This window comes from Microcebus murinus, chromosome 1, assembly GCF_040939455.1.
Source record: "Microcebus murinus isolate Inina chromosome 1, M.murinus_Inina_mat1.0, whole genome shotgun sequence".
NCBI lineage: Eukaryota > Metazoa > Chordata > Mammalia > Primates > Cheirogaleidae > Microcebus > Microcebus murinus.
This window is the reverse complement of record NC_134104.1, coordinates 107,692,587-107,719,066: the sequence shown is the minus strand read 5'-3', so window position 1 is coordinate 107,719,066 and position 26,480 is coordinate 107,692,587. Positions and strand designations below refer to the sequence as shown.

General features: G+C 38.6%; 2 protein-coding genes across 2 annotated transcripts in view; one reads left to right on the top strand and one right to left on the bottom strand.

The window, feature by feature from the left end:
* SELENOT (selenoprotein T) overlaps window positions 1-26,480 on the top strand; it is a 113,590-nt gene that overhangs the window by 25,935 nt on the left and 61,175 nt on the right. The window lies entirely within an intron of this gene.
* ERICH6 (glutamate rich 6) overlaps window positions 15,756-26,480 on the bottom strand; it is a 32,588-nt gene continuing 21,863 nt past the window's right edge. Inside the window, exons 11-14 of the mRNA XM_076004657.1 lie at window positions 23,351-23,436; window positions 20,881-21,036; window positions 18,170-18,398; window positions 15,756-16,532 (exon numbers count right to left, since the gene is read on the bottom strand). Coding sequence (XP_075860772.1) covers window positions 16,269-16,532; window positions 18,170-18,398; window positions 20,881-21,036; window positions 23,351-23,436 — 735 coding nt within the window. The 3' untranslated portion in view covers window positions 15,756-16,268. The remainder of the gene's footprint in view (window positions 16,533-18,169; window positions 18,399-20,880; window positions 21,037-23,350; window positions 23,437-26,480) is intronic.

Below are 26,480 nucleotides of genomic sequence, written 5' to 3'. Positions count from 1 at the left end.
TTTGCCTTGGGTTGAATAACTTGTCTTTTGGAGAATAAATAGCTTTAAGTGGCTTATACACTGATAAAACTCAGCTATTTTGTTGACACTCATCTTTATTTTGTTTTATGCTTAGCCATATTGAAATCTTGACTTTAATAGAGTCTAGTGAAAAAAATTAGTGGGAAGAATGAATATAAAAGAATAATATAAGGAAAAGGGAATGTAAACTAGGATATAGTTTTATTCCTAACATTTCAAAATTTGTTAGCTGCTTATAAATTCTTGTGGCTGTGTAGTTTTCTAAATGTCTGTGCACTATTAGAAGACCGTAGAACATGCCTGCAGGTTGGCTAATATTGTTGGGGTTTTTACCACAGTTGCCACTGTGGAAGAAATTATTTATTACATTAATAAAGAAATGTTGGTAAAACATGGCTTTTTACCTCAGTGTGTAAGATATGTAAGACAAATATGCTTTCAAAATATAAATGGTATTGTTTGCTTATGGCATCAACATTAATGACAGGAATTAATCAGCTTTTACAACTACCAAAATATAACTGGATCCTAATGTGTGTTCTTTCATACTTTGAATGTTAATTAGTTTGAGACCTCAATTGGTTGACAAACATTTTATCATTGTCATAATTTAAAATCAGATTTTTAAAATAGCCTACAAGATTTTTAATATTCTAAGGCTTCATCTTTTAAATCTCTTTTGAGAGAAACAGGTGAGGAGTTGTAAACTTTGGGGATTTACCTTTGTGACATTGTGAAAATAAACTTTTATTGAGCTAATGTGAAAGGAACCCCTACTTTATGGAATTAAATCTACATGGAGCACTTTATCTGCTAACTGTATTTAGGAAATTTTGTGTTATAAAAGTTATCAAATATGTTTACTTTCCAATGGCTTCTTAACCAATATTTACCACCCACCCTCAGTCTGGCACTCAGTTCCACCGTTCTTGGTTGGACCTTAAACTACTTCCTTATGGGCCACCTGTGCTTCAGTGCTGCTAAACTGTCAACAGCTCAGTGATATATTCTGTGTTAGAGTGGAGCAAAGAGAAACAGTTTATTTTACATCACTGTCCATCTTTACCTCCAACTTCCAGAATTCTTAAGAAATTCACACTAACATCCCCAACTCTGGAGAGAAACAGAATGAGTCCTTTCTCTCTGTTGACATGTATGGACGATTTAACAATCTCAGAAGAGAGAACAAAGATATTTTTTAAAAATTCAGTTGAGCCTTTCCCTTTATAATCCCTGGCTCCCTTTTCCATAGGCTTCAGAAAAACAAATAGAAATAAATAGACTTAGCTCCAAATTGTATCTTGAAGAAAAATATAAACTGGTTCCAGATACCGTGAGAAGCTGTTAAATCATCCATTCTATATCAAGACTAATAGAATGTCTTTTTTTTTTTTTTTTAAAGACCAGTCAAGTACAGTAGTGAGAAGGGGGAAAAGTAGTAGAACAAGGAGTTCAATCAAGTGAGATAACTCACTACCTTAGGACCAGCTTACAATGTCTTCTGTTACCTATTTAAGTATGAGCAAAATAAAAAAGAAACAAGGTAACTATGCAACCACATGACACCAGTGGTTTTAAAACTTTAGTATGCTAAAGAATCACTGGGACAAATTTCTGGATCCCACCCCTATAGGTTCTGATTTGGTTGGTCTGAAATGGGGCCCAGTAATTTGCATTTCAAACAAGCTTCAAAATAATGCTATTACTGTCAGTCTGTGGTCTACACTAAACAGCACTGAACCATAGAGCAGAGTTCAAAAGATTCATTACTCATCCTAGAAACTTCATGTTTATAGAATGACTTACAAATTCAGAAAATGGGAAATTAACTCAGGAGACAAACAGAATGAGCTGAAAGGGAGATTGTGTTTCTAAGAAAAATTGACTTAATTGTCCCAATTTATCTTTTATCAAGATATCCTTGTTGCATTGGTATTTTAATTTACTTTTAATTTTTTTAATTTAATTTTTTTTTTTTTTTTTTTTTTTAGGCAGGGTCTTGCTCTGCTGCCCAGGCTACAGTACAGTGACAATCATAGTATAATACTTTAAAATTTTTTTGGATCAATGTGTTTTAAAAGGAAATACTATATCTTTGAGTATCATTTGAAGTAACTAGCTTGAATTGGCAGATTTTCTCAGAGCAAATCAGGGAACAGCATGCCTATATAATGCTCATTTTGCAGTGACAGCTGATCTTGATTTTCACATTAAATAGACATCTATTTAAATTCTTATAGTTCTAAGAAAAATGCATACTTTTAGTTTTATTAGAGTAACCATAATGGAACTCTTTAAATTGCTAGGGAAACCCAATCTGAACTATTTTATATCCTCAAAAAGAAAAGGATTAATTAGTTCCATGTAACCAGAAAAGTCCATTCTAGAATTGGCCTCAGGAGTTCAAATGGGATGATCAGAACTCTCCTCTAAATTGGCCTTATCTTCTCCAGGAGCCTCACCATAATTGAGGAAAAGGTTGGGGGAGAAAGGGGAGAGCGCATAGATAAAGTCCCAGAAAAGTACTCAGGTCCAACTTGTATCACATTCCCTGTCTTTGGATTCTTTCTGTTTTTCACTTGATAGGTAACCCTGATCATTTTATCATTTGTTAACCTTCTTTTCCTCTAATTCACTCATTCCACCCAACCTCCTTCCTATTCAGGATCATAAATGTTTAAGACAAGTCTATGGTTTTGCAGTTATAAGCTACTCAGATCAAGTACTCAGCTATTTATTTAACCGGACTGAGAGTTGTCTAGCATGGATGGAGCCAGAGCTTGATCGCTTGGCTAAGAAAGGAAAGTATTAGAGCCTAGCAGGCAGGTTGCTACCAATACTCCCCTGGGCCATTGGCTATACTCATCTCCTCTGTATACTAGCAACCCTTACTAAAGAAAAAAACAATTACAGCTCCTTTGTTTATTACTCTTGAGCTGCTAAGAGCAGGTCTGTTTGCATGAAAGTGTGCTGTTGACATTTTCCCCTAAATAATTAAAAAAATATATTAGAACATGCTGCTGAGTTTTGTCCTTTAATAGCTCATAAAATCAAGAGATAAGAGACTATATTTAAAGATATTAAAATGTACAATACATACAAGCAATGGATTACTTATAACATGATTCTTACAGTAAAATTCTGTATTATATATATGAAATTTGGTGGTTTTGAAATCTACTTCAATACTCCAATTTTCAAATAAAGAAAAGGCTAAGAGAGATTAAGTATCTTGTCCTGGTTATATAGCTTATGGTAAAAAGAAACCTACACCCTTGGTGGAGCTTGGGGAAGACAGAGTAAAAGCAAAGGGGTCTTTGTAAGAAATTATACCAGGCAGGAAGAGAGGAGAGAGTAACAAAGCAATCTTACAAATTTAATTTCAATTTAGTTTCACATTTACTCTACTTTAGCTAAGATGATCTGGAAGTTTTCAAATAAACTTAAATAAAAAAGGAGTGTGTGTGCAAGAGACACCAGAATAGAAGGCAAGTTTACATGACAATTTATTATTGTAACATAACTAAATTCAAGCTTCAGATTAACTGGAAAGACGTTTCCCCAAAAGTGAGTTTACAAATCGCAGTTTTTCAGACTACTTACTCTCTTTTGCATTTCATCTGTTTATATGGTAAGAATTGCAAGTATATACAGAGACTACCAGTTACATTCCTAGGCAAGGTGGTTACCTCACACATACAGTGGGTTTAAAAACAGCACACCTGCCTCTGAGCTAGAATTTGGATCATACACGTTCTCTCAGTTTAAATTCGGTGAAAATGCTCTGTTTGGTAGGTCTTCTCAAATTTTCTGCTGAAGCACCAGCCTGCCTGGGACTGTGGCCTGATGTAGCCCATTGCAAAACAATTTTGTTGATACCTCATTTTAAAATTCATGCAAAAAAATCATTTCAAATTGTTATTGGTTTTAACTTGTTTCATTCTTAATTCCCTAAATCCTCCCTAGCAAAATGGATACTCCAAGAAATGCATTTCTCCTGAGGCTGTGTATAATCCCTGCTCCACTGCATCTTAATTCCCCTTGGGTGTGGGTTGTGTGCATGTGTGTACATCATCTTAAGAAACAAGGCAACCTACATTATAGAGTCATCTTCAAATTTATAGAACCGTTCTGTGTAACCTGCAGTAAAGCAGCATGTTTAAGGTGATTATAATAACTGAAGAAAAGGTGCTCCAGGAATTTTATGGGAATATAATATGGGAAGCATAGATATGAGCTATAAAATAATTACATAACATTATAATACCAAAAAAATTAAAGATTATGCAAAGTAAAGACAAATTTAAGATAGTTTTGAGGAAGGTCAAAATGGTTCTGTAAATGTTGCTTGTAAATGAGTGAGTGAATAAATGAATGGGTGATATATAGTTGGGACATTTGTCCCCTCCAAGCCTCATGTTGAAATTTGATCCCCATATTTATGCTTAAAATTACTTTAGTAGAGGCAGAATAATGAAGAATAATGACCCAATAATGAAAGAAAAGGCAAAATTGAAGGTGACAAACATTTTAGTGAGAAAGACTGTCAAGGATGTCAAGCCAACAAAGAGAAATGGCTCTTATTAGATCCTTTCTCTTTTTTTATTAGAGAAAAAAGCCAGAAGAACTTTTGGAGCTTGAAGTTGGCAGTGGGCCACCCCAGAGGACAGAAAGAGGGACAAGGCCGGGCATAATGGTTCATGCCTTTAATTCTAGCACTCTCTGAGGCTGAGGTGGGAGGATTCCTTGAGCTCAGGAGTTCAAGATCAGCCTGAACAAGACCCCATCTCTACTAAAAATAGAAAAAGTGAGCCAGGCATGGTGGTGCTTGCCTGTAGTCCCAGCTACTAGAGAAGCTGAGGCAGGAGGGTCACTTGAGCCCAGGAGTTTGAGGTTGCTCTGAGCTAGGCTGACTCCATGGCATTCTAGCCTGGGCAACATATCAAGACTGTCTCAAAAAAACAACAGAACGGAAAAAAAAAAAAAAAGGAAAAAGAAGGGGACAGAAAGAAGAGAGTTCACAGTGTTTTCTAGGGAAGTTCCTGTTTCCTTGGAACTTGTTTGGGAATGTGAAGCTGTGATCAGAAGCAGCTTTGAGGTATGACTTAATAAAACGCCTGGTTTGGGTGTAGTTCCCCCCCCCCCCAAGGCATTTGTAATAATGAGTTGCATGTTAAGAGGTGATTAACATTCCAGACCAGTAGAGTTAAAAACTGTCTTCCAACAATGAAAATAACTTGTGTTGGTCTTCCGAGCTTCCACCTTTTCTTAGGCTGATGGAAGGGGGAAAACAACTGGAATCTGCTGTTGGGCCAAGCAGATCCACAACTTGAAAATCAGTATTATTAGAATTTTCCAACTTCTCCAGAATAATATTTCCATTTAGCTTAAAAGCATTTTTGGAGGGATTTCTCTGTGCTAGATACTGTGGGGATAACAGTTCTAAAGATGGGTAGCACAGTTCCTGCATTCAAAGAGCTTATTCTTTAGTGGAAGAGATAACCACACAAAAATGTCGCATACAGCAAAACATGGTAAGAAGCCTAACAAGTGGGCGACGAGAACAGAAAGAGGGCATTGGATCTAGATCCTTAAAGATACAGTTTTTAATAAATGAGAATGTTACACAGGAGGAACAGCACTTTAGAGGCAAGAAAGCACAGAAGTATGAGGTCTTTGTGGTAATTCTTGTAGGGGAAGGGGGCTGGACCATAGTGTAGTATATGGGGTAGCAATCAAGGGAGGGACATGCTGGGAAATAGGCTGGAAAGATAGGTTGGGACAAGATGCTTGTGGGCATTGAGAGCTTAGGTGAAGAATTGGGTTGCAGTCTATGGATAATAAATAGCCAAGGAGGATTTCTGAGCAGATGAGGTATAAGATCAGATTTGGCTTTTTTTTTTTTTGAGACACCTTCTGGCTCTGTTGTTCGTACTAGAGTGCTATGGCATCAGCCTAGCTCACAGCAACCTCAATCTCCTGGGTTCAAGCAATCCTGCCTCAGCCCCCCAAATAGCTGGAACTACAGGCATGTGCCACCATGCCCGGCTAATTTTTAATATATTTTTAGTTGTCCAGATAATTTCTTTCTATTTTTAATGAAGATGGGGTCTTGCTCTTGCTCAGGCTATTCTCAAACTCCTGACCTTGAGTGATCCACCCGCCTCAGCCTCCCAGAGTGCTAGGATTACAGGTGTGAGCCACTACGCCAGGCCAAGATTTGGGTTTTAAGAGGCGATTCTGGCTGTAGTAAGCATGTAGTGGGCAGAGCACAGAATGAAGAGGTAGTCAGAGGTTCTAACAAAAGCATTTTGCATTCTGGCATTCTCAGCATTACATTCTTCAGACTTCTTCGACTTGGATATATAATTTTAAAATTTTTCAATTTAAAATATTAGTGTCAGCTTTTGTGGTCACATTTGTTTTCTTCTTGGGTTTTCATTTACTTTATGGTTCAGTGTCATACAGAAACCTACACTGCCTTGGAATTATCCTTCTTAACTCTAAAGTCTCATGTTGGTAATTTAGCTTTTAACCTTTGAGTATCATTTACATTCTTTTGGAATCTCTTTTCTGCTCATTGGCTAAGCACCCTCCTTTCTTTGCCTGAGAATATGAAATTCCTGTAATTAGAGTGCCCAGTAGCTTAATGTGATTATTCTCTTTTGTTTTTCTGAGAAGTCATTCTTGCTCTTTGTGGCCCAGTCAATCCTGACGTTAATCTCTAGGGACAATACACAGTATGTCCTGTTGAGTATTGATTTCAGGAAGGACACCAATTCTAGATATTCACTAAGGGGATTAATTTTCCATTGTGTTTTGTTTTCATTCAGTTGAAAAGTATTTTCTAATTTCTCTTGTGCTTTCTTCTTTGACCCATTTGTAATTTAGGAGCATATTTAATGTTTAATTTCTCATTTACAGCAACATAAAAAACAATAAAATGGGAATAAATTTAACCAAGGAGGTGAAAAATATGAGAACTCTTAAGACATTGATAAAAGAAATTGAAGAATGCATACATAAGTGGAAAAATGTCTCATGTTCATGAATTGAAAGAATTATTATTATTAAAATGTCTATACTACCGAAAATCTATTGCTTGAACATTATCAAAATTTGGGCGAAGTGGCTCACGCCTGTAATCCTAGCACTCTGGGAGGCTGAGGCGGGCGGATCGCTCGAGGTCAGGAGTTCGAAACCAGCCTGAGCAAGAGTGAGACCCATCTCTACTAAAATAGAAAGAAATTAATTGGCCAACTAATATATATAGAAAAAATTAGCTGGGCATGGTGGCGCATGCCTGTAGTCCCAGCTACTTGGGAGGCTGGGGCAGCAGGATTGCTTGAGCCCAGGAGTTTGAGGTTGCTGTGAGCTAGGCTGTTGCTATGGTACTCACTCTAGCCTGGGCAACAAAGCAAGACTCTGTCTCAAAAAAACAAAAAAATAAATAAAAATTTTAAAAAATCAAAAATCAAAAAAATATATATAAAAAAAGAAAATTATCAAAATTCCTTATAAAAATTTCAGTGGCATTTTTCAAAGAAATAGAAATAAACCCTAAAATTTATATGGAACCACAAAAGATTCTGACTAAGGTAATTCTTCAAAAAGAAGAACAAAGCTGGGCCGGCGAGGTGGCTCTCGCCTGTAATCCTGGCACTCTGGAAGGCCGAGGTGGGCGGATTGCTCAAGGTCAGGAGTTCAAGACGAGCCTTAGCAAGAGCAAGACCCTGTCTCTACTAAAAATAGAAAGAAATAATTGGCCAACTAAAAATATAGAGAAAAAATTAGCCGGGCATGGTGGCTCCATGCCTGTAGTCCCCGCTACTTGGGAGGCTGAGGCAGGAGGATCACTTGAGCCCTGGAGTTTGAGGTTGCTGTGAGCTAGGCTGACGCCATGGCATTCTTGCCCGGGTAATAGAGTGAGACTTTGTCTCAAAAAAAAAAAAAAAAGAATAAAGCTGGCATCACATTTCCTTATTTCAGACTATCACTATATTATAAGCTTTGATGATCAAAATGGTATGGTACTGGTATAAATACAAATACATACAGCAATGGAACAGAATCAAGTGCCCAGAAATAAACTGTAAGAAACTGTACATATACGGTTTACTCAGACTTGACAAGGGTGCCAAGAATAACAATAAAGGATAGTCTCTTCATATTCTATTCATGTTTGTTAACTGAGAAACATAACAAGGTTTATAATTTGGAAAAGGAGAGCTTTATTTCCCAGAAGGTTTTCAGCCTGCAGTAGCCATTCCAGTAGGCTGGGAAACAGGGTTCCTGGCCACAAGCCCAGAACACATGCTTCAAAGGAAGGATAAAGGGAACAGGATTTTATACTGAGGGACATGGCTACATATACATATTTAACAAGCTGTAACAGGAGTCATGAATATTTATGAAAAGAGAACTATGCACTTACACAATGGGGCTTTCTGTCTTTTTATAGGGTCCATGTTTAAAAATGGCTGCCCTCTATGTCAAAAAGGCAAAACAAGTGCATGGAAACCCTCTCTGCTCATGTTCTGTAGAACTGTTAAAACCACTTCATGGTTGATGGTCTTTTATCAGGAAAGAATGCTGGTCAGGCCTTTAGGAGATAAAGGCTAATGGTTGTTAGGAAGGAAGGGGTAAAATGATGCGTGTCTGACTTCCCATGCCTGTCATGGTGGGGAACTCAGTTTTAAGGTTTCTTCGGGGTCCCCTTGGCCGAGAGGGGGGGTCGAGAGGCCGAGTCAGTGGGGAGGTTAGTATTTTATTTTTAGTTCACACATATCAGTACGTGTATACAAGAGAATGACCCTTTACAAAAATAACTACAATACCATTATCACATTTTAAAATTTAACATTAATATTTTTATTTTATCAGTTATTTGGGCAGAGTTCCAATTTCCCAGGCACAGGTATTTGAAAGACTCCCAGTGTGATTCTAATGTGCAGCCAGAGTAGAGAACCACTAACTGTAGATCAGCACTCCTTAAACTTAGAGTGAGCATACAAATCTTCTAGAGAACTTGTTAACGTGCAAATTCTGGGGTCTGAGATCCCACATTTCTTTTTTTTTTTATTTCGACATATGATGGGGGTACAGATTTTAAGGTTTCAATAAATGCCCTTTCCCTCTTCCCCCTACAAGTCTGAGTCTCCAGCATGACCATCCCCCAGACGTTGCACATCCTAACCAGCTACTGAGAGATGCTCATGCTGCTGGTTCAAGGGCCACTCTCTTAGTGGTGGTGATGTTCCGGCAGGCATGAACAGCTCTTGGCTGAAGAAAAACCCAAGCGGCACGCGGAGAGTTGGAGAGTCAGCTTTATTTCGCCAGTGGGCTCAGAGAGGCATGTCTGCCACCAAACTCTGAGCGTCCCTTTTTCGTTTTCTTTTAGTTTTATACCTTTTTGGGGGTTACAGTTAGCCAATGGCAAGTTTTCACAAAAGTCACCTCATTTACATAGTAGTCAGCCAATCAGAAATATGTCCCAAAAGTTACTTCATTTACATAGTAGTCAGCCAATCGGAAGTATGTCCCAAAAGTTACTTCATTTACATGGCAGTCAACCAATCAGAAGTATGACCCAAAATCACCTCATCAGCTGTGATAAGGAACCTTGCAGGGTCTGCCAAATGCACTCGGCCTCCTGGGGTAATCCTTCCGCCTCTGCCCCCAACCCAGAGGCCAGTCAGCAACAGCACGCCTCACTCTGCTGTCTTTGCTCCTTCGATTTATCTATTCTGTTAATGGACATTTCATTGTTGCTGTTGTTTTGCTACTACAAACAATGTTACAGCAACAAGCTTGTTTTTGTATCATTGTGTGTGAGTTTCTCTAGGAGGTATCTCTTTAGAAATAGAAACTCTATGTGATGGGTGTGCACATCCTCCACTTTACTAGGTTATAGGATTTGCTCTCCAAAGTGGTGGTACCAATTTAAATGTTCTCCTAGTGTATTTGAGTGTTCCCATTGCTTTTCCATCCTTGCTCTCAGATAATCATTATTGAGTCAGGAAGAGGAAAAGTGCATGGTGATCAGTGGTTAAACTCTTCAGGCTCTAGGCCGGGCGCGGTGGCTCATGCCTGTAATCCTAGCACTCTGGGAGGCCGAGGCGGGTGGATTCCTCGAGGTCAGGAGTTCAAAACCAGCCTGAGCAAGAGTGAGACTCTATCTCTACTCTAAATAGAAAGAAATTAATTGGCCAAACTGATATGTATAGAAAAAATCAGCCTAGCATGGTGGCGCATGCCTGTAGTCCCAGCTACTCAAGAGGCTGAGGCAGAAGGATTGCTTGAGCTCAGAAGTTTGAGGTTGCTGTGAGCTAGGCTGATGCCACAGCACTCACTCTAGCCTGGGCAACAAAGCGAGACTCTGTCTCAAAAGAAAAAAACAAACAAAACTCTTCAGGCTTTAGAAATTGGCATCTTTTCAAGAAAAAGACAAGCATCTGTGGAATAAAATCCCAACTCCTTACCATGGCACATACAGCCCTGCTCCATCCAGCTTCCTCCTACCTCCAGCCTCACCTGGCACCACACTCCCCCTCACTCACAGCAGCCTCCTTTCTAGCCCCTGGAATGTGCAGGCAACTCATTCCCACCTCAGAACTTGATGTGCTTTCTTTTCCCAGCTCACTGCACAGCTACTTTCTTCTCAATTTTTACCTACTCAGGTTTTTACCTACCAGGCAAAACTGTTCCCCTTTCCTATCACTTCTCCATCATTCCTCATCCCAGCATTTTGCTGCCCACTAGTGTGTAGGGTGAATGCAGAGGACCCTGATGGTATCCTGAAGGGAGATTCTGTCCAGTGCTGTATTCTTCCCTTTGAGATGCCCCAAGATCTCATGCATTGGCTCTATCCACAGTTGAACCTTTCTCTTTGGATCAAAGCCAGGCCAACCCTCCTCCATTCTCAACGCCTGCGATGAAACCTGTGACTCCATCCCTTTTCTCTCCATCTTTCTGGAAGTCGTCGTGTGGCCTCTTTAAGTGCTTAGTCAAGGGTAAGATTTACCTGAGCCATCTCTGGCCCTTTCTTGCTAACCTGATGGTATGAGCAACTGCTCAAGGGGTTGAACATGTAATTATTTACTTATCATCTGGGCATTTGTGACTTTGTGGTCATCAATTGAGTCACCTGTGATCCCTACATCCAGTCAACATACCTAAGGGTTAATTGTTGCTTCAGGGGGAAAATTCTGTGATTATTTTGAGATTGGTCATTTGATTTCCTTGCCTTCTTACCCCCCCCCCCAGGACATTTAGTCCCTGGGCTGGGACATAATGCTATCTTTTTGATGCTCCCCGTACTTTCTGTCACTTACCTCATTGTTTTGTCATGGTCTCTTTTTGTGTTTCTTTTCCCCTGAGGACAGGGAACTATGATTTCCAGCTTTATGATCACCAGTACTTTGTACAAAGTAGGCATTGAATAAATGTTTATTAAACAGATGAACTAAATGAATGGGTTAAACTCTAGCTCTGGAATGAAAACTTGGTTTATTAACACATTCAGCTTAAATAAAGAGAGTGCCAGCCATGTTTCTGAGAAATTTGTTATCAATGGCAGCTCAGCTCCACAGAAAACTGGGTTTTTAATGAAAGGATTGAGGTGGGAACTAGGCTTTGATATGCGTCAATTTTGGTCTATTCTCAACCCGCACTGTCAGGCACTGAAAAGAGCAGCAAAGAGACACCCAGAATCTTGCTCCATAACAATATATGTCTGTGGTAGAGTGATGGGATTAAGACCAGTAGGATTTAGGGATGCCGTGTCTGAGGCTGTGAGAGGAGAAGAAGTGAAGGAATTGCCTGAGCAGAAGCCTGAAATGAGTGCAGATGTTAACTGCCTAGCCAGGGAGCATATATTAGTGATTTGGGAGTACAGCAAAGCATGCTTTAACCTCAGAGCCTAAGGGGTCTCATGCATGAAAAGCCACAGAGCAACCTGACATGAAAACTCATGGCTGTAGAGGTAGATTGCAACATGTCAGCCAGGGAGGAAGGATATCAAGGCTTCCATTGTTAGAACACTTGCCCAAGCTCCTTCTCTCCCTTTCTCTCAACAATGCTTCAGTTAATGTAAAACCAGTCTCCCAGTGGAAAGCATGTAGTTTCTTTATTCCTTGTTCAAATGGGTTGCAGCTACTGAAGTTAAAGATTGATATCCGTGTACATAGCTTGAGTTTGGGATAAAATCAGTTTACTTTGATCAAAAGGGTTGTACCTACTGAAGAATTATGTGTTTTTCACTTCTAGAAAGGAGAAGGAAATCAGCTAGGACACCTTGTGATTTGGGGGTAGCCCCAAGATCTTTGATCATTGTATCCTGTGATTTTTTCACATGAGATCATTGTATTTTGCAGTATGGCAAAGAGAATAAAAAGCATGTGCTGGGTTTTAGTCACCGCCACTTTGGCACCAGAGTGCTGGTGGTGACTTCCCCACTTTCTTAAATATTATTTCTGTCTCTGTGTCTTTCTTTCTTTCATCTCTTGCAACACAGTCTGCCATGGGACCTTATCTTTATCCGGGATGTCTCGAACCCCCGATAGTAGAGATTTCACTTCATTTGTTCATTCGTTCATTTGACATTTCTCAGGTGCTAATATGTATGCATATAAATAAGAGAGCAAGAGGTTGATTATTTTTCTAGTGTGTTGTCCTTTTATTTAATGGTTTACTCGGTTATTTTGAAAATGACACAACAGGGTGTCATCTCTGAAGAGTTTGGATGCATGTCATTTTCATTTCTTGGTCGCAGTCCTGTAGAGCAAGTAAAAAGTGGATGCAAATAGAAAGTTGTTTTCTCCCTGGCCGGCTTTGTACATTGTTTAATACTGGGTTGCACCACAAGGTATAATATAGACACCAGTGATTTTCTTAGCTGGCTGTGTATACATGGAGTCTTTCTATCACCTGCTTTGGATTTGCCAGTTTGGCTTAAATCAGAGCATTCCTAGTTTTTAATGGATGTATAAAACCAGATTTCAGTTAGAGCTTTGTTTTTTTTTGTTTTTGTTTTTGTTTTTGTTTTTGTTTTGAGACAGAGTCTCGCTTTGTTGCACAGGCTAGAGTGAGTGCCATGGCGTCAGCCTAGCTCACAGCAACCTCAAACTCCTGGGCTCGAGCGATCCTTCTGCCTCAGCCTCCCGGGTAGCTGGGACTACAGGCATGCGCCACCATGCCCAGCTAATTTTTTATATATATATTAGTTGGCCAATTAATTTCTTTCTATTTATAGTAGAGACGGGGTCTCGCTCTTGCTCAGGCTGGTTTTGAACTCCTGACCTTGAGCAATCCGCCCGCCTCGGCCTCCCAAGAGCTAGGATTACAGGCGTGAGCCACAGCGCCCGGCCAGTTTTTTTTTTTTTTTTTTTTTTTTTTGCAATCACACAAGAGGAGGTTTATTTTCTGGCTAGCCAGGGTCCAAGCCCCAGAGCACCAACGCAGTGGCCACTCTCGCAGGCAAGGACCCCGACCGGAACAATGGCATGCCTTTTATCCCCACGGTGCACAAGCTGCGCACAAGCCGACTATGCATGGATCATGCGTTGACCTTTGAAATGATTGGTTGCCCACTATTGCCTTTTGAAATATTGGCGGGTTGGTTGCCCTCTATTGCCTGATAGGCCAGTTGCCCGTGCTTCAATGACCTCATCCCATAATTCCCCTTACAGCGGTGTAGCAAGCAAGCAATGACCAGAAGCAAAGGTTTGCCGTTAGCTCATTGCCCCACCCAAGTGAATTCCCAACAAGTAGAATAAATTCCTCTGCCCTTCCTCTGTCCTACAAATTCCTCTGCCTTACATTCCCCCCTTTCTCTAGGTAGCAGACGAGCACTCCTGCTCGTCCTCAAGGACTCTTAGGTGCTCTAGTTCTATAGCACTTGACCATAGCTGCTGATATTGTTGTTGCAATACTAGTAGCTGGACAGTGTTTATCCGTTCTTTCACAAAAGCTACTAGTCTATTAATTACACATGGCGCAAAAGTAAGGACTAAGATTTGCATAATGAGTGGACCTAGTAGGATGGATAGTAGCGTTGTTAACCAGGGGGAACTGTTAACCCAAGACTCAAACCAACCTGCTTCTATCGCTCCTAAGCCAAAAAGAGTAGCCATAGAGCTTTGTTTTGATGTACTGTTATGTGCTATTCTTTAGAGCTATACTGATACATATTAGTTCAATTAATTTAATATTTCTATCTCACTTGATAGAAACTAAAAGTTCATCAATGAAAAGGAAAAAGCTAAAGGCAAAATAGAAAAAAGAAATAGAGACATTTAACATAGAGATGTGAGTCTAGGAATCTCTTTCACAAAAATAGTAGGGGGAATAGCAAGAGTAAAAATTGAAAAATAATAAAAATAATAATAAAACCGAATCCTCAGTATTAATAAAATTCCTAGAAAGTAAGCTAACTAAAGGAAGAAAAAAAATATATATATATGGTTAATAGATTGGCTGCAAGAACCACACCTCCTTTCTCCCAGTAGCTCAGCCTTCCTGGAATACTCCATGCTTTCACTTACTACTTTCCTTCCATTCCTTTCTTGCACTTCCTCAGGTGGTTCTTAGTAGAAAAACAACCTGATTTGGAACAAAGTTGTGAATGGTGGGTAGTCTTAATCTCTCTTGTTACACATTAGCACCATATTTGAAATTCAGTGAAAGGAATGTCCTCTGAAACTATATTTATTTCACTCTCTCCCAAAGAACAGAGAACTGACAACTGAGTCCCAGGAAGTTCAGGAGTTGCCGGGTTCAAGCGTCCCTCCCATGTGTTGATGGTCCTCTACCTCCAACTCTCAACTCCGCTTTCTGTTCTAAAGCAACCTTATCATCAGAGGATACTGTGCTGGGCTGTCTTTGCAGATTCAGCAGCACCCCTCCCCTCCCGCATATTATGGGAAGTGGAAAAGACATAATATTCTGTAATCTTTACTAGCTGGTTCCCTTTATGATTCCCCAGTGAGAGACACCTCCCTGAGGTTTGTAAGGCAGGGAATAAGAAGCCATCATTCATCTTTGGCAGGAGGAGGTAGATGTTTGAGTAGATGGTGGTTTCTTGTATTTCCTGCACTATAATGTGATGCTGTAGCAACTTCCAGAAGAGTTCCTGTCAGTCTGTCACATTGGTGCTGTGGGCAGCAAAGATCATTAGTTGTGACTCTGTGGCTTCTTGAGATTCCTTCATGTAGGGGACTGACATATATTTTCCTAGTTTAAGAATTAAAGTTAATGAGTAATGTACGTTTTCTGCCCAGAGTGTTTGAAAGTAATCTGTTCCAGACAAGGTCATTGTGATAAACAAGGATGTTGCCTAGAGGTATAACAAAGGACCTGAGCTGCGAGTAGCAAGAGCAGCCCCGCCCCACAGCATTGGGAGGTCTGGAGGCCACATGATAAACATATTGTTCCTGTGATTGCTGCGTACACTCCATAAGATGGCTGGTTAGTCAATGACAGGTAAGACCCCTCAAGGGAGGGGCAACTTAAGCCAGGCACAGCTGCCGGGGTTCAGCTGAAGATCTTAGGGGGTCACCCTAACAGAAGCTGGGGATGAGAAATGCCCCCTGTGGCTCACCTTGCCCATCCTTGCTAATCTCGGTCCTTTATGCCTAGCACCTAGAGCAACTACCTGGAGACCTTGAGCCAGGGGATATCTGCTTCCCTAAAGCTATGTATTCCGGAATTTATGGCCATTGCTGCAATGCCTGGGCAGTTACGTACAAGGAACTAACTTTAATCTTTTAGAGTATAAAAATAAAATGGACCCGGTGTATTATTACTCGAGTCAACCGTCTGTCTGTGTGTCCATGTTTTTCTTTGTGTTCTGCGTTTGTGTTTTATGTTCTGTGTTCATCCTCCGTCCTGTTAACGGGCTAAAACACCTTCACTTCCGTATTTCCTGAAGGCCAGCAGGAGTGTTCATTTCCCTAGCTTTTCCAATGGCCTTGTAAACATCTAGTCCCTTCCTGCTTTCATTTTCCTAATAGGACTCTGACTAACACTAATACTTTTGCTGATTTGCTCATTTTCTGATATTGTGCAAGTTGAGTTGTTTGATTTTATGACCAAGAATATAAACCAGTAATGCTCAGCATGTGTTCTAAATTTATAATATAGCATATTTCTTGGTATTTCCTAGTTATTTTGTACACTTTTTTGAAACCTCCCAATCTTACCCCCACCAAAAAAGTCAACAAAATATATGAAAGTACCATCATTCTTAGTTAAATTTTTTCATTTATTATGTTTTTTATTGTTGTCATTGTATCTCGATTTATACCAGAATTGTGACAGAGGGCAATTAGTTTTAGAGAAAGTGAGGAAAGGTAGGAAGGTTGCTTTATTTTTTCCAAAACCTGGCTTGACGGAAAATTCACACATCCTTCAAGTTTATGAAACAGGCGTCGAATCTTTATTAAATTGGCCAGCAGAATAAGATCATCTCCACTCAGATATCGGAAGACTGGAATCTCCTCAGAGGCTGGTAGCTTTTCAGCAAAGAGAAAGAGAAGGGAAGCTCAGAGTCCAAGAGTGGAACTGGGGAGGTGGGAGGAGCCAAATCATGGCCCTAATTTCGGATTAGATTCCCTATTGAAGGTCCAGTCTAGTTATCTGTAAGGGGCAGTGGCATTATTCTGATCCCAGCAAGGAAAGAGCTGAAATGCTGTGGAGACTCAGGAGACTGAGTGGAATTTGGGTACTTCCAAAAGCTTACAATTTATTCAAGTAATTTAACCAGCATCTACTGAGGAGAGTACAAAGTTGCCTCCACCACAGTCCCTTCCCTGGAAGTGTGGGAAGGCTAGGTATCCATTGGGAAGGCACTGAGGGGGCATTTTTCCTCAGAGAAGGTAGGACCAGGATGACTAAAACTCCCTTTTGTTCTCCTAAATGTGCCCCCTACTTCCAGGAGACTGTTCCAAATTAACCTCTCCATTACTCTTCCTGGGCTTCTGCCCTCCCTGCTACCTCACAGCCTTTGATGATTCTAGGCTGCTACTGTCTCCTTGCAGCTGCAGAAAGCTGAATGGTTCTGTTAGGACGGTCTTGCCAGTCTGTGCCTTTGGGGCCAGCCTGGGAGGGGCAGTTAGCCTCAGTGGGGCAGATTAAATGCAAACAGAACTACTACCTTCTGCAAGCAGAGTGACCACTTATCTGCAAAATGTGCAAGAACTTACAGTATCCTTCTGCATTTCCACACCTCCTTCCATAGAAAGGAAAGAAGGGAGGAAGGAAAAAAATACGAGATGGACAAGTAACAAAGAATGGATCGAGATCCGCAATCTACACTTTAACACCAAATCCCATAACATGACAGAAAACTTTTTACAGATTAAATCAATGATGGTTCTAATAAGAAAGATTTCATCGGCAGGAATAATTTTAAGGAATTCCTAGAGATCAAAAAGTAGATGAGGCTTTATCTATAGGGAGATAAATGACTAAATGAAACCAGTAACCCAAAACACACACATTCTGAGCTCAGAGTCAAGAGAAAGGAGGAGGAGAGACCCTGAAGTCTACATTACATTGGGAGGCAGCCCCCTCAGCTTCCCCTTTGTGTTGCGCACTGGTGCCCGCACTCCTCAACAGCACATACCACTTCTCTGCAGTGATCAAAAGCAAACTTCAGTAAGCAGAGCAGAGAAGTAGAGATTCTCAAATACAAAAATGAACACACAACTGAGAATCACCAAATACTTGAGGCCATGAAAGAGAGGTATCAGATTTACCTATTAGAGAAACTAATACTTAAGAAAACACAATTAATAGACAGAAGAAGACTTTGGGATATGTATAGTTAATACTTTCTGAGGGATTTGAGAGCATATTTTTGTCAAGGAATCCTAAAACAAAACCCCCAAAGGCGCACACTCAGTCACAGAGCACTCAATAAGTGTTACTTGGATCCAAATCTGACCTAAAAGGAATTTCAGAAGAAGAAGAGACAATGAGCCTGCCTCAATTCCATATGAAACTTTCACTATGTGTTTTTTCATTGAATTCCAAAATTCTTAGTGGACAGTAGATTATGCAAAAGTATAATCTATCAGTAATAACATTACCAAAAATTATTTTACTCATTATTCTAAATGCTTTAAACTGTTTTTAAAACCGTACCTACCTTCACTTTGGTTCCGACACTGATTTTTGCCTGTTGGCCCATTGCTAGAAAAGTGATAGAAATCTTGTCTTGTTCTAAGATGCGAACTCCAATATGATGGTTCAAAGCCAGAAAGACAGGTTTAAATGAAACAAATGGTGAGGAAGTGGTGGGACTTGACCAATTCCAAGCCCTTATTCTGTTGCCAGCTTGATCTGAATATTGACCTCCCAAGATATTGATGTATACCCTGGGCAGGAAGGAAATTAAAAAATCATAAACAGTAACACTATAATCCAATAGCGGAATTAGCCCTGTCACTTGCTTACCAAGGGGAGTAACAGTTTATGTTAGCCAATAGCATACGAGTGGTGAAAATGTCAGATAATCTTACGATTGATAATACCATGACTGAATTCTGCACTAATTTGAAGTACTGGGTCCAATTCGAGGCCATACTGATAAACTAAAATGATTCAAAGGATGGAACTGGGATGGTAAAGGGCTCTGGAAGGATGGAGAGGGAGCAGGAAAAGTTTAGTCCAGAAAAGAAGAGATACAGGGGAATAGGCTATTCCTGAAAGAGGGGGAAAGACCAATGCTTAGATTTTCATCATGCCAAAGTGAAGACCAGTGGATGTAAATTCTGGGGAAGCCCAACTTGACATCAGTACAAGAAAGCTGTTTCCTAACAGTGCCCACCAACTGGGAGCCATGTGTCCTTCTCAGAGGCCTCTCAGCAGATGTGGGTGTTGGGGCGGGGGAGAGGCTCAGGAACACCTCTGAGAGCCCTGTAGTAGAGAAGACCTCTGTAAGGAGCAGAAGGTAGAACTTAGACCAACTGGTCCCCCTGCAATCTCTTAGCATCACCAATGCCCCTTTTTACTACATTACATTTAGCCCTGCACAGGCAATCACACTGCCATTCTACTCAGCTGTCTCCTTGTCACAGTCTCTCATCCTCTTCCATCTTGGATCACCATTCCCATCTTGAGGAAAGAGAATCGGGATAGTTCTGGGTATTTAGAAAATTGACTTAATTTGATAATGAATTAAAAATAAACACTCGATGAATTGGCCATAAGGGCTCCCTATAGTAAGATAACTATCATCTCACTTCCCCAGAAATCATCTCATTTCATTGATTTGTGATAGTAATCTAATATCCCAAGCACAAATGAAAAACTGAGGTGATTATCTTATTGTATTTAGGAAGAGAGAGATTTAGTTTTATCTTGAAATGTGTGTGAAAATAATATTTGGGTAAAATTATCTAGATAAGTCAGTGCTTTGTTTATTTAATAAACATTCTTTGGGTCTATACCGTGTGAGATACACTGCTATGTTGTGGCAAAGATTTAGGATGTGCCTTCAGGGAACATCAGTCCAGCAGGGGAAATGGACTTGCTATGTGAAAGCCAGATAGAAAGTCTATGAAAATATCAAGGAGCCATGCCAGAGTGCCCAGAGTTCAGTTTGTGGGTCAGGGGATTCGTGAAATCAATCTAGAAGAACCAATTGGTTTCTAGTTTAGAAACCAGTGAATATTGGTGATAATTAATATAGCACTTCACCAAATGTAATGTAGAATTACTATTGAATCCTGAAAGGTAAGTAGAAATTTTCTAATATACACAGTGGTAATGGATTGACTACTGCTTTGGACTAAAAACCCAAATAGCTCACTGTGTCCTAACTTTCTCAAGTACTGGCAATATACAAACATTGCCAATTATTGGCAGAGTTTCCCAAAATGAGATTGTTAAACCTGTAAATAATGTAAAGGGGAAAAAGGAGAAGATCCCTTCCTGAAAAGCTCAAAAAGTTTAAGTTGTATTTGAAATTATGACCCACATGTCACTTTGTTAGGCTAAATGAAGTAATAGTATAGAGTATGTACATTAGTAGATCAAATTGGGATCACGATAATAATTTCTTTAGAGATTTTTTTTTTTTTTTTTTGAGACAGGGTCTTGCTCTGTTGCTCAGGCTGGAGTACAGTAGCATTATCATAGCTCTCTGCAACCTGAAACTACTGGGCTCAATGGATCCTCCTGCCTCAGCCTCATGAGTAGCTGGGACTACAGGCATGCACCACCATGCTCAGCCAATTTTTCTATTTTTGTAGAGATAGAGTCACACTATGTTAGTCAGGCTGGTCTTGAACTCCTGGCTTCAAGCTATCCTCCCACCTTGGCCTCCCAAAGTGCTAGGATTACAGGAGTGAGCCACTGTGCTCTGCCTTCTTTAAAGATTTTGTTTATATATTATTGTTGTTGGTTGTGGCTGTAGGAGGCTTACTAGTTAGGACTGTATCTCAAACAATAAAAACATAACGTAGCAACTGTCCTTTGACAAATTATTTCCATAGAAGCAGCAGCATAACATCATCAAGGCACAGGCTCTAAAGACTGCGTAGGTTCATATGCCAAATCTCTAGAATTACCATATAATTTATTAAGATTTTTTTAATATTGCAATTATATAGCTCATATTTTCTTACTGTTTATAGAAAGACTATACTGAGCTTTGTTTTATATAGTAGCTTGGGATTTTTCTGAGAAGCATATGGAATGACATAAACCAAAAATGTCTCTGAGTTAAATGTTACTATCTAAAGGCCACAAACTTAAATAAATCTTCTTAAAGCCATTCATATAATTTAAAAAGAAAAATAAAATTTCACACAACCAAAAAACCAAAAGGACCACAGAAAAAACCTAGAAGCCTACCAGACATTTCCATTGGGGTGATAGCAGGAACTTCTGCCAGAGGAATCCAGCACTGCCAGGATGGCAGGGTTGGTGTGCACGTCTTCTTGCACTATACATGTGAAACCATGTATCTTGTTGGGTACTCGGATGATAGCTAGGTTTCCAGATGGATAGCTGAGGTCAGATAAGGTCATGTAAGGTGTTCTAATGGTTCTTGACTAATCTGGAATAAACTTACCTTATGAGAGAGCCCTGTGAAATCATAAAGCAGTCCAAATATAGGACGTACTATTATTACAAAAAGATTTTATGCTTTTTATGTGGATCAAAATATATTTATGAGATGCAAAAATCCCTAACAAGATATTAGTAAATAAAACCTAGCAATATATAGAAAGGATTATGTACCACAATGAAGTTGGATTTATCCCAGGAATGCAAAGTTGGTTTGATATCTGAAAATCAATTAATGTAATATACCATATTAATAGAATAAAGAGTAAAAAACACATGATTATCTCAATAGACACAGAAAAACCATATGACAAACTTCAACACTTCTTCTTAAAAAAAAGACTCAATGGACTTCGAATAGAAGGGAATGTCCTCAACTTGATAAAGGGTATCTATAAAAAACCCACAGCTAGGCCAGTCGCGGTGGCTCATGCCTGTAATCCTAGCACTCTGGGAGGCCAAGGCAGGCGGATTGCTCAAGGTCAGGAGTTCTAAACCAGCCTGAGCAAGAGCGAGACCCCATCTCTACTATAAATAGAAACAAATTAATTGGCCAGCTAATATATATAGAAAAAATTAGCTGGGCATGGTGGCACATGCCTGTAGTCCCAGCTACTTGGGAGGATGAGGCAGAAGGATCGCTTGAGCCCAGGAGTTTGAGGTTGCTGTAAGCTAGGCTGACGCCATGGCACTCACTGTAGCCTGGGCAACAAAGTGAGACTCTGTCTCAAAAAAAAACCCACAGCTAAAATCATACTTAATGGTGGAAGACTGAGTGCTTTCTCCCTAAGATCAGAAACTAAACAAAGATGTTATCTTACCACTTCTATTCAACATTGCACTGGAGGTTCTAGCCATACAAAGTTTAGGAAAGAAAAACAAATGAAAGGCATCCTGACTGTAAAAGGAAGTAAAACTGTACCTATGCACAGATAACATGCTCGTATATATAGAAAATCCTAAGGAAACCACAAAACAATGTATTAGAACTAATGGGTTCAGCAGAGTTGTAGACTACAAGATCAATGTACAAACATAAACTGTATTTCTGTACACTAACAATGGACATCCTAAAAATAAAGAAAACAATTCCATTTTCAATAGCATCAAAAAGAATAAAATATACTAAGGATAATTCACTAAATGTTAATACTCAGTTTATATCTAGGCTTGCCAGAAGTCCAGAGATAAAGTCAACACAAAATTGATTCTAAATCATCTTGAAAGCAGCCATAGCCTTCAAGAGAGTTAAGAAGAATTAAAGTCAGTGCATGAAATAATAACTAATAATAAAGGTTGGGTAAGTTATGTTAAGTTTATTGATATAATTAAAACAAACCCTATCCTCTCATAGGGCCTAGGGAACTAAAACTTCATTATGCTTCCTATGCCACAAAAGTAGGTTTTCTGCTTTATTATTGGAGTTTGACTGAACATTTAGGAAATTATGACTAAAAATGACTTTCTTCTACTAAGGGAGGGCCTCAGTTCATAAAAATAAACCTCATTTTTTTGCTTTTTGTTTTTACTTTCCTCAAGAAATTAAGTAGTCTATATGTTGAAATATTAAGTGAATAGCCTGGCCATCGGGCAGAAGTCCAAGTGATCAAAAAAAGTGTTCCATTAAATGAATATCGAATTTTGGTATTAAAAAATTACATGCTACTCATGGGTGTGAAAACTGGTGCACACTTTCTGGAGGGTGGGGCTTGGGGGGGATGCAAAATCTATCAAAGCTTTAAAATGTCCAAATGTCTTACCCAGAATTTCTACCCTTTGGTATTTAATTCAAAGAAATAAATGATAAATGCAACAAAGTATACACAGGGCTGTTCATTTAGCTGTCGTGTATAATAGCAAAAATAGTGAAACCACCTTTGTTCATTAATAGGAGATAAATAGACTAAATGAATTATAGTGAAATACCATGTGGTTATAAAAATGGTATCTCTATATTTATTGCATGCTATATATTTCTAACATTACTTATTTTGTAATATCATTATGTAAAGGAGCCAGTTGTGAAATATGAATAAATAATTGGGGAATTGATTTTTAAAGAACTATATATATGTGCTCATAAGACAGAAAGAAGTAAGGAAAAATATATTTTAAAATGCTAACAGCTTTTCTCTCAGTGGTAGAATTTGAGAATAATTTTTTTCTTTATATTTTTTCTGTATTTTCTTTCTTTATCTTTCTTTTTTTTGAAAAAATAAAGCTAATAAAAGTAATATGTTGAAAGAAAGGATACAATATTTGCGTTGTCCCGTCTGGAAATGAAGTCAGAAACTTGCCTCCGTGTTTGTAGTACTTCTCTAAGAGCTCGTTTCTCATAATCTATACACCATAGAAAAGAAAACACTTAACTGTGAATGGCTTCAGATATAAAACAGTAAGTATGACAACAATCGATATAGGTTGGTTGCTAGACAGTGAATTTTTGGTCTTGCCAAATATTCAGGGGACAATCCTTAGCAATCATTTATAGATTGTCCCTAAACACTGCAGTATAACATGATAAAATCTTTCTGATAGAAATGTGACATTACATATCTATTTGAAGTGGACCTTTTCTGTTTTTATTTTTAGTTTTTAATTTTTTTTATTTTAATTTTAATTTTTTGAGACAGAATCTTGCTCTGTTGCCCAGGCTAGAGTGAGTGCCATGGCATCAGCCTGGCTCACAGCAACCTCAAACTCCTGGATGCAAGTGATCCTCCTGCCTCAGCCTCCTGAGTAGCTGGGAATATGGGCGCAAGCCACCATGCCTGGCTAATTTTTTGTTTCTATTTTTAGTTAACTGGCTAATTTTTTTTATTTTTTAGTAGAGTCAGGGTCTTGCTCTTGCTCTGGCTGGTCTCAAACTCCTGAGCTCAAGAGATCCTCCCGCCTTGGCCTCCCAGAGTGCTAGGATTACAGGCATGAGTCACCGCGCCCAGCCTATTTTTAGTTTTTTATTTTATATACATATTATTACTATATGTACTTTATACACATATTACTATATAAACAATATTTGATAATAAACTGAAGATTCAATTTAATTCTATTTATTACTAATCTTGAATTGAACTAAAAAAGATATAGGAATTCCTAGGGCTAAATAATGAAATGATCTAAATGTTCATGTAAATGTTGTCATTTATTTTGAAAGCTAATACATATTTTTACTTTTAAAAATTATGAAATATGGAATACATTCAGACAGTGCTAAAACATGCTATTTCCTTAATGAGTAATTATAAAGCAAATACCCATTAATCACCATCCAGGTCAAGAAATCAAAAAATGCTGACAGTTTTTGTGAAGCCCCTGTCCCAATGTGTTCATTCTAATGTCAACACCCTTCCTAGATGGAACCACTAGGCTGATTTCATAGTAATTTCTTTGCTTTTCTTTGCACTTTTATCATTTATAAACATTATAGTTTAATTTCCCCACTTTTGAATGACATAAATGAAATCATAGATTATATATTTTTATGTCTTGTTTCTTTCTGTCAACTAATGTTTTGAAGATTCATACACGTCCTAGTATGTAGCTGTAATGCATTAATTTTCATGTGTGTACAGTATTCCATTGTATGAATTTATCACTATTCATTTATTTATTCTATTGTTAATGGAAATTTGGGTTGTTACCAGTTTTTGGCTATTACAAACAATGATACTGTGAACATTCTTATACTTGTATACTGGTACCAAGCTCCTCTAGGATATTATACCCAGAGGTGGAATTGCTGGATCCCAAGGTATACCTATCTTCCACTTTACTAGATAATGCCAAAATGATTTCCAAGTTGTGCCAATTCACACTTCCACTAGAGGTAAATAATAGCTAATGTTGTTCTGTATCTATTTATTTTTTTATTTTTTATTTTATTTTAGCGTATTATGGGGGTACAAGTGTTAAGGTTACATATATTGCCCATGCCTCCTCTCCCCCCTAGAGTGTGTACCCTTTCTAAAACTCGGTACTATCACACTTTACATTTTTTAACAATATGGTTGGTATGTACTGATTTCTGGTTGTGGTTTGAATTTCATTTCTCAGGTTGCTAATGAGATTGAGCACCTTTTCATATGTTTGTTGAACAGTTGAATTTTCCCCTTTGAGAAGCATCTGTTCAAATTTTGGGGGGCCCATTTTTCTGTTAAGTTGACATTTTTTTATGTTGACTTATAAAAATTTTTTTTTTTTTTGAGACAGAGTCTCGCTTTGTTGCCCAGGCTAGAGCGAGTGCCATGGCGTCAGCCTAGCTCACAGCAACCTCAAACTCCTGGGCTCAAGCAGTCCTCCTGCCTCAGCCTCCCGAGTAGCTGGGACTACAGGCATGCACCACCATGCCCGGCTAATTTTTTCTATATATATATTAGTCGGCCAATTAATTTCTTTGTATTTATAGTAGAGACAGGGTCTTGCTCTTGCTCAGGCTGGTTTTGAACTCCTCACCTTGAGCGATCCGCCCACCTCTGCCTCCCAGAGAGCTAGGATTATAGGCGTGAGCCACTGCGCCCAGCCCTGCTTTATATATTTTTGAGGCTGTGTTGATATGGGAAAAATATTTTGTAATGTTATATCTTGCTGGTAGGTTGAAATTTTATCATTAAAAAGTGGTCCTTTTAACTAATATCTCTAGTAATGCTTTTCAACTGATATAAGTAAAGAAATAGTTAAATAAACTATATGAAAAACTACATCGCTATTAAAATAATATTAATGTAAACTATACAATATCATGGACAGTTTCTTTTTACTATTAGGTTAAAAAGAGATAAAAATTACATATATGATGCAATTATATTAACAAAAACTTATACAAAGAAAAAAGTCTAAAACAGCACTAACAGAACTTTTGATTATACTAAAAATGTTCTGTGTATCTTCACTGCAGTATGGTAGCCACTAGTCACATGCAGCTGTCTAGGACTTGGGGTATGGCTAGTGCAACTGAGGAATTACATTCGTAATTTTAATTTTAATGAATTTAAATTTAAATAGTCATATACAGTATTGTCACCATATTGGATGGTATAAGTCTAGAAAATATCAAAATATTAGTGTTTGGGGGATAGTGGTTGGGAATTTTGGTAATCTTCTCCTCTTTTTTTTTAATTTTCTAAGGGTTTCAAATGTTCTTTAATGTGCAACTATTACATTTTAAAGTAAAAAAGGCTTTAACCATTTAACCAAAACATAAGACATTGTGACTCAGTCTAGTAGAAGTGAAAAGGCCAACTCTGTACCAATTCTTTTTGACAAATTTTTAAATGTGTTATGTAGCCAAACTTCATGAGAGCTTTTAGAATTTCAGATGAAACTGATTTTCTAAAAAATAGTCACATGTACTCACCATTAAATTGGTACTAATCGATCAAAAC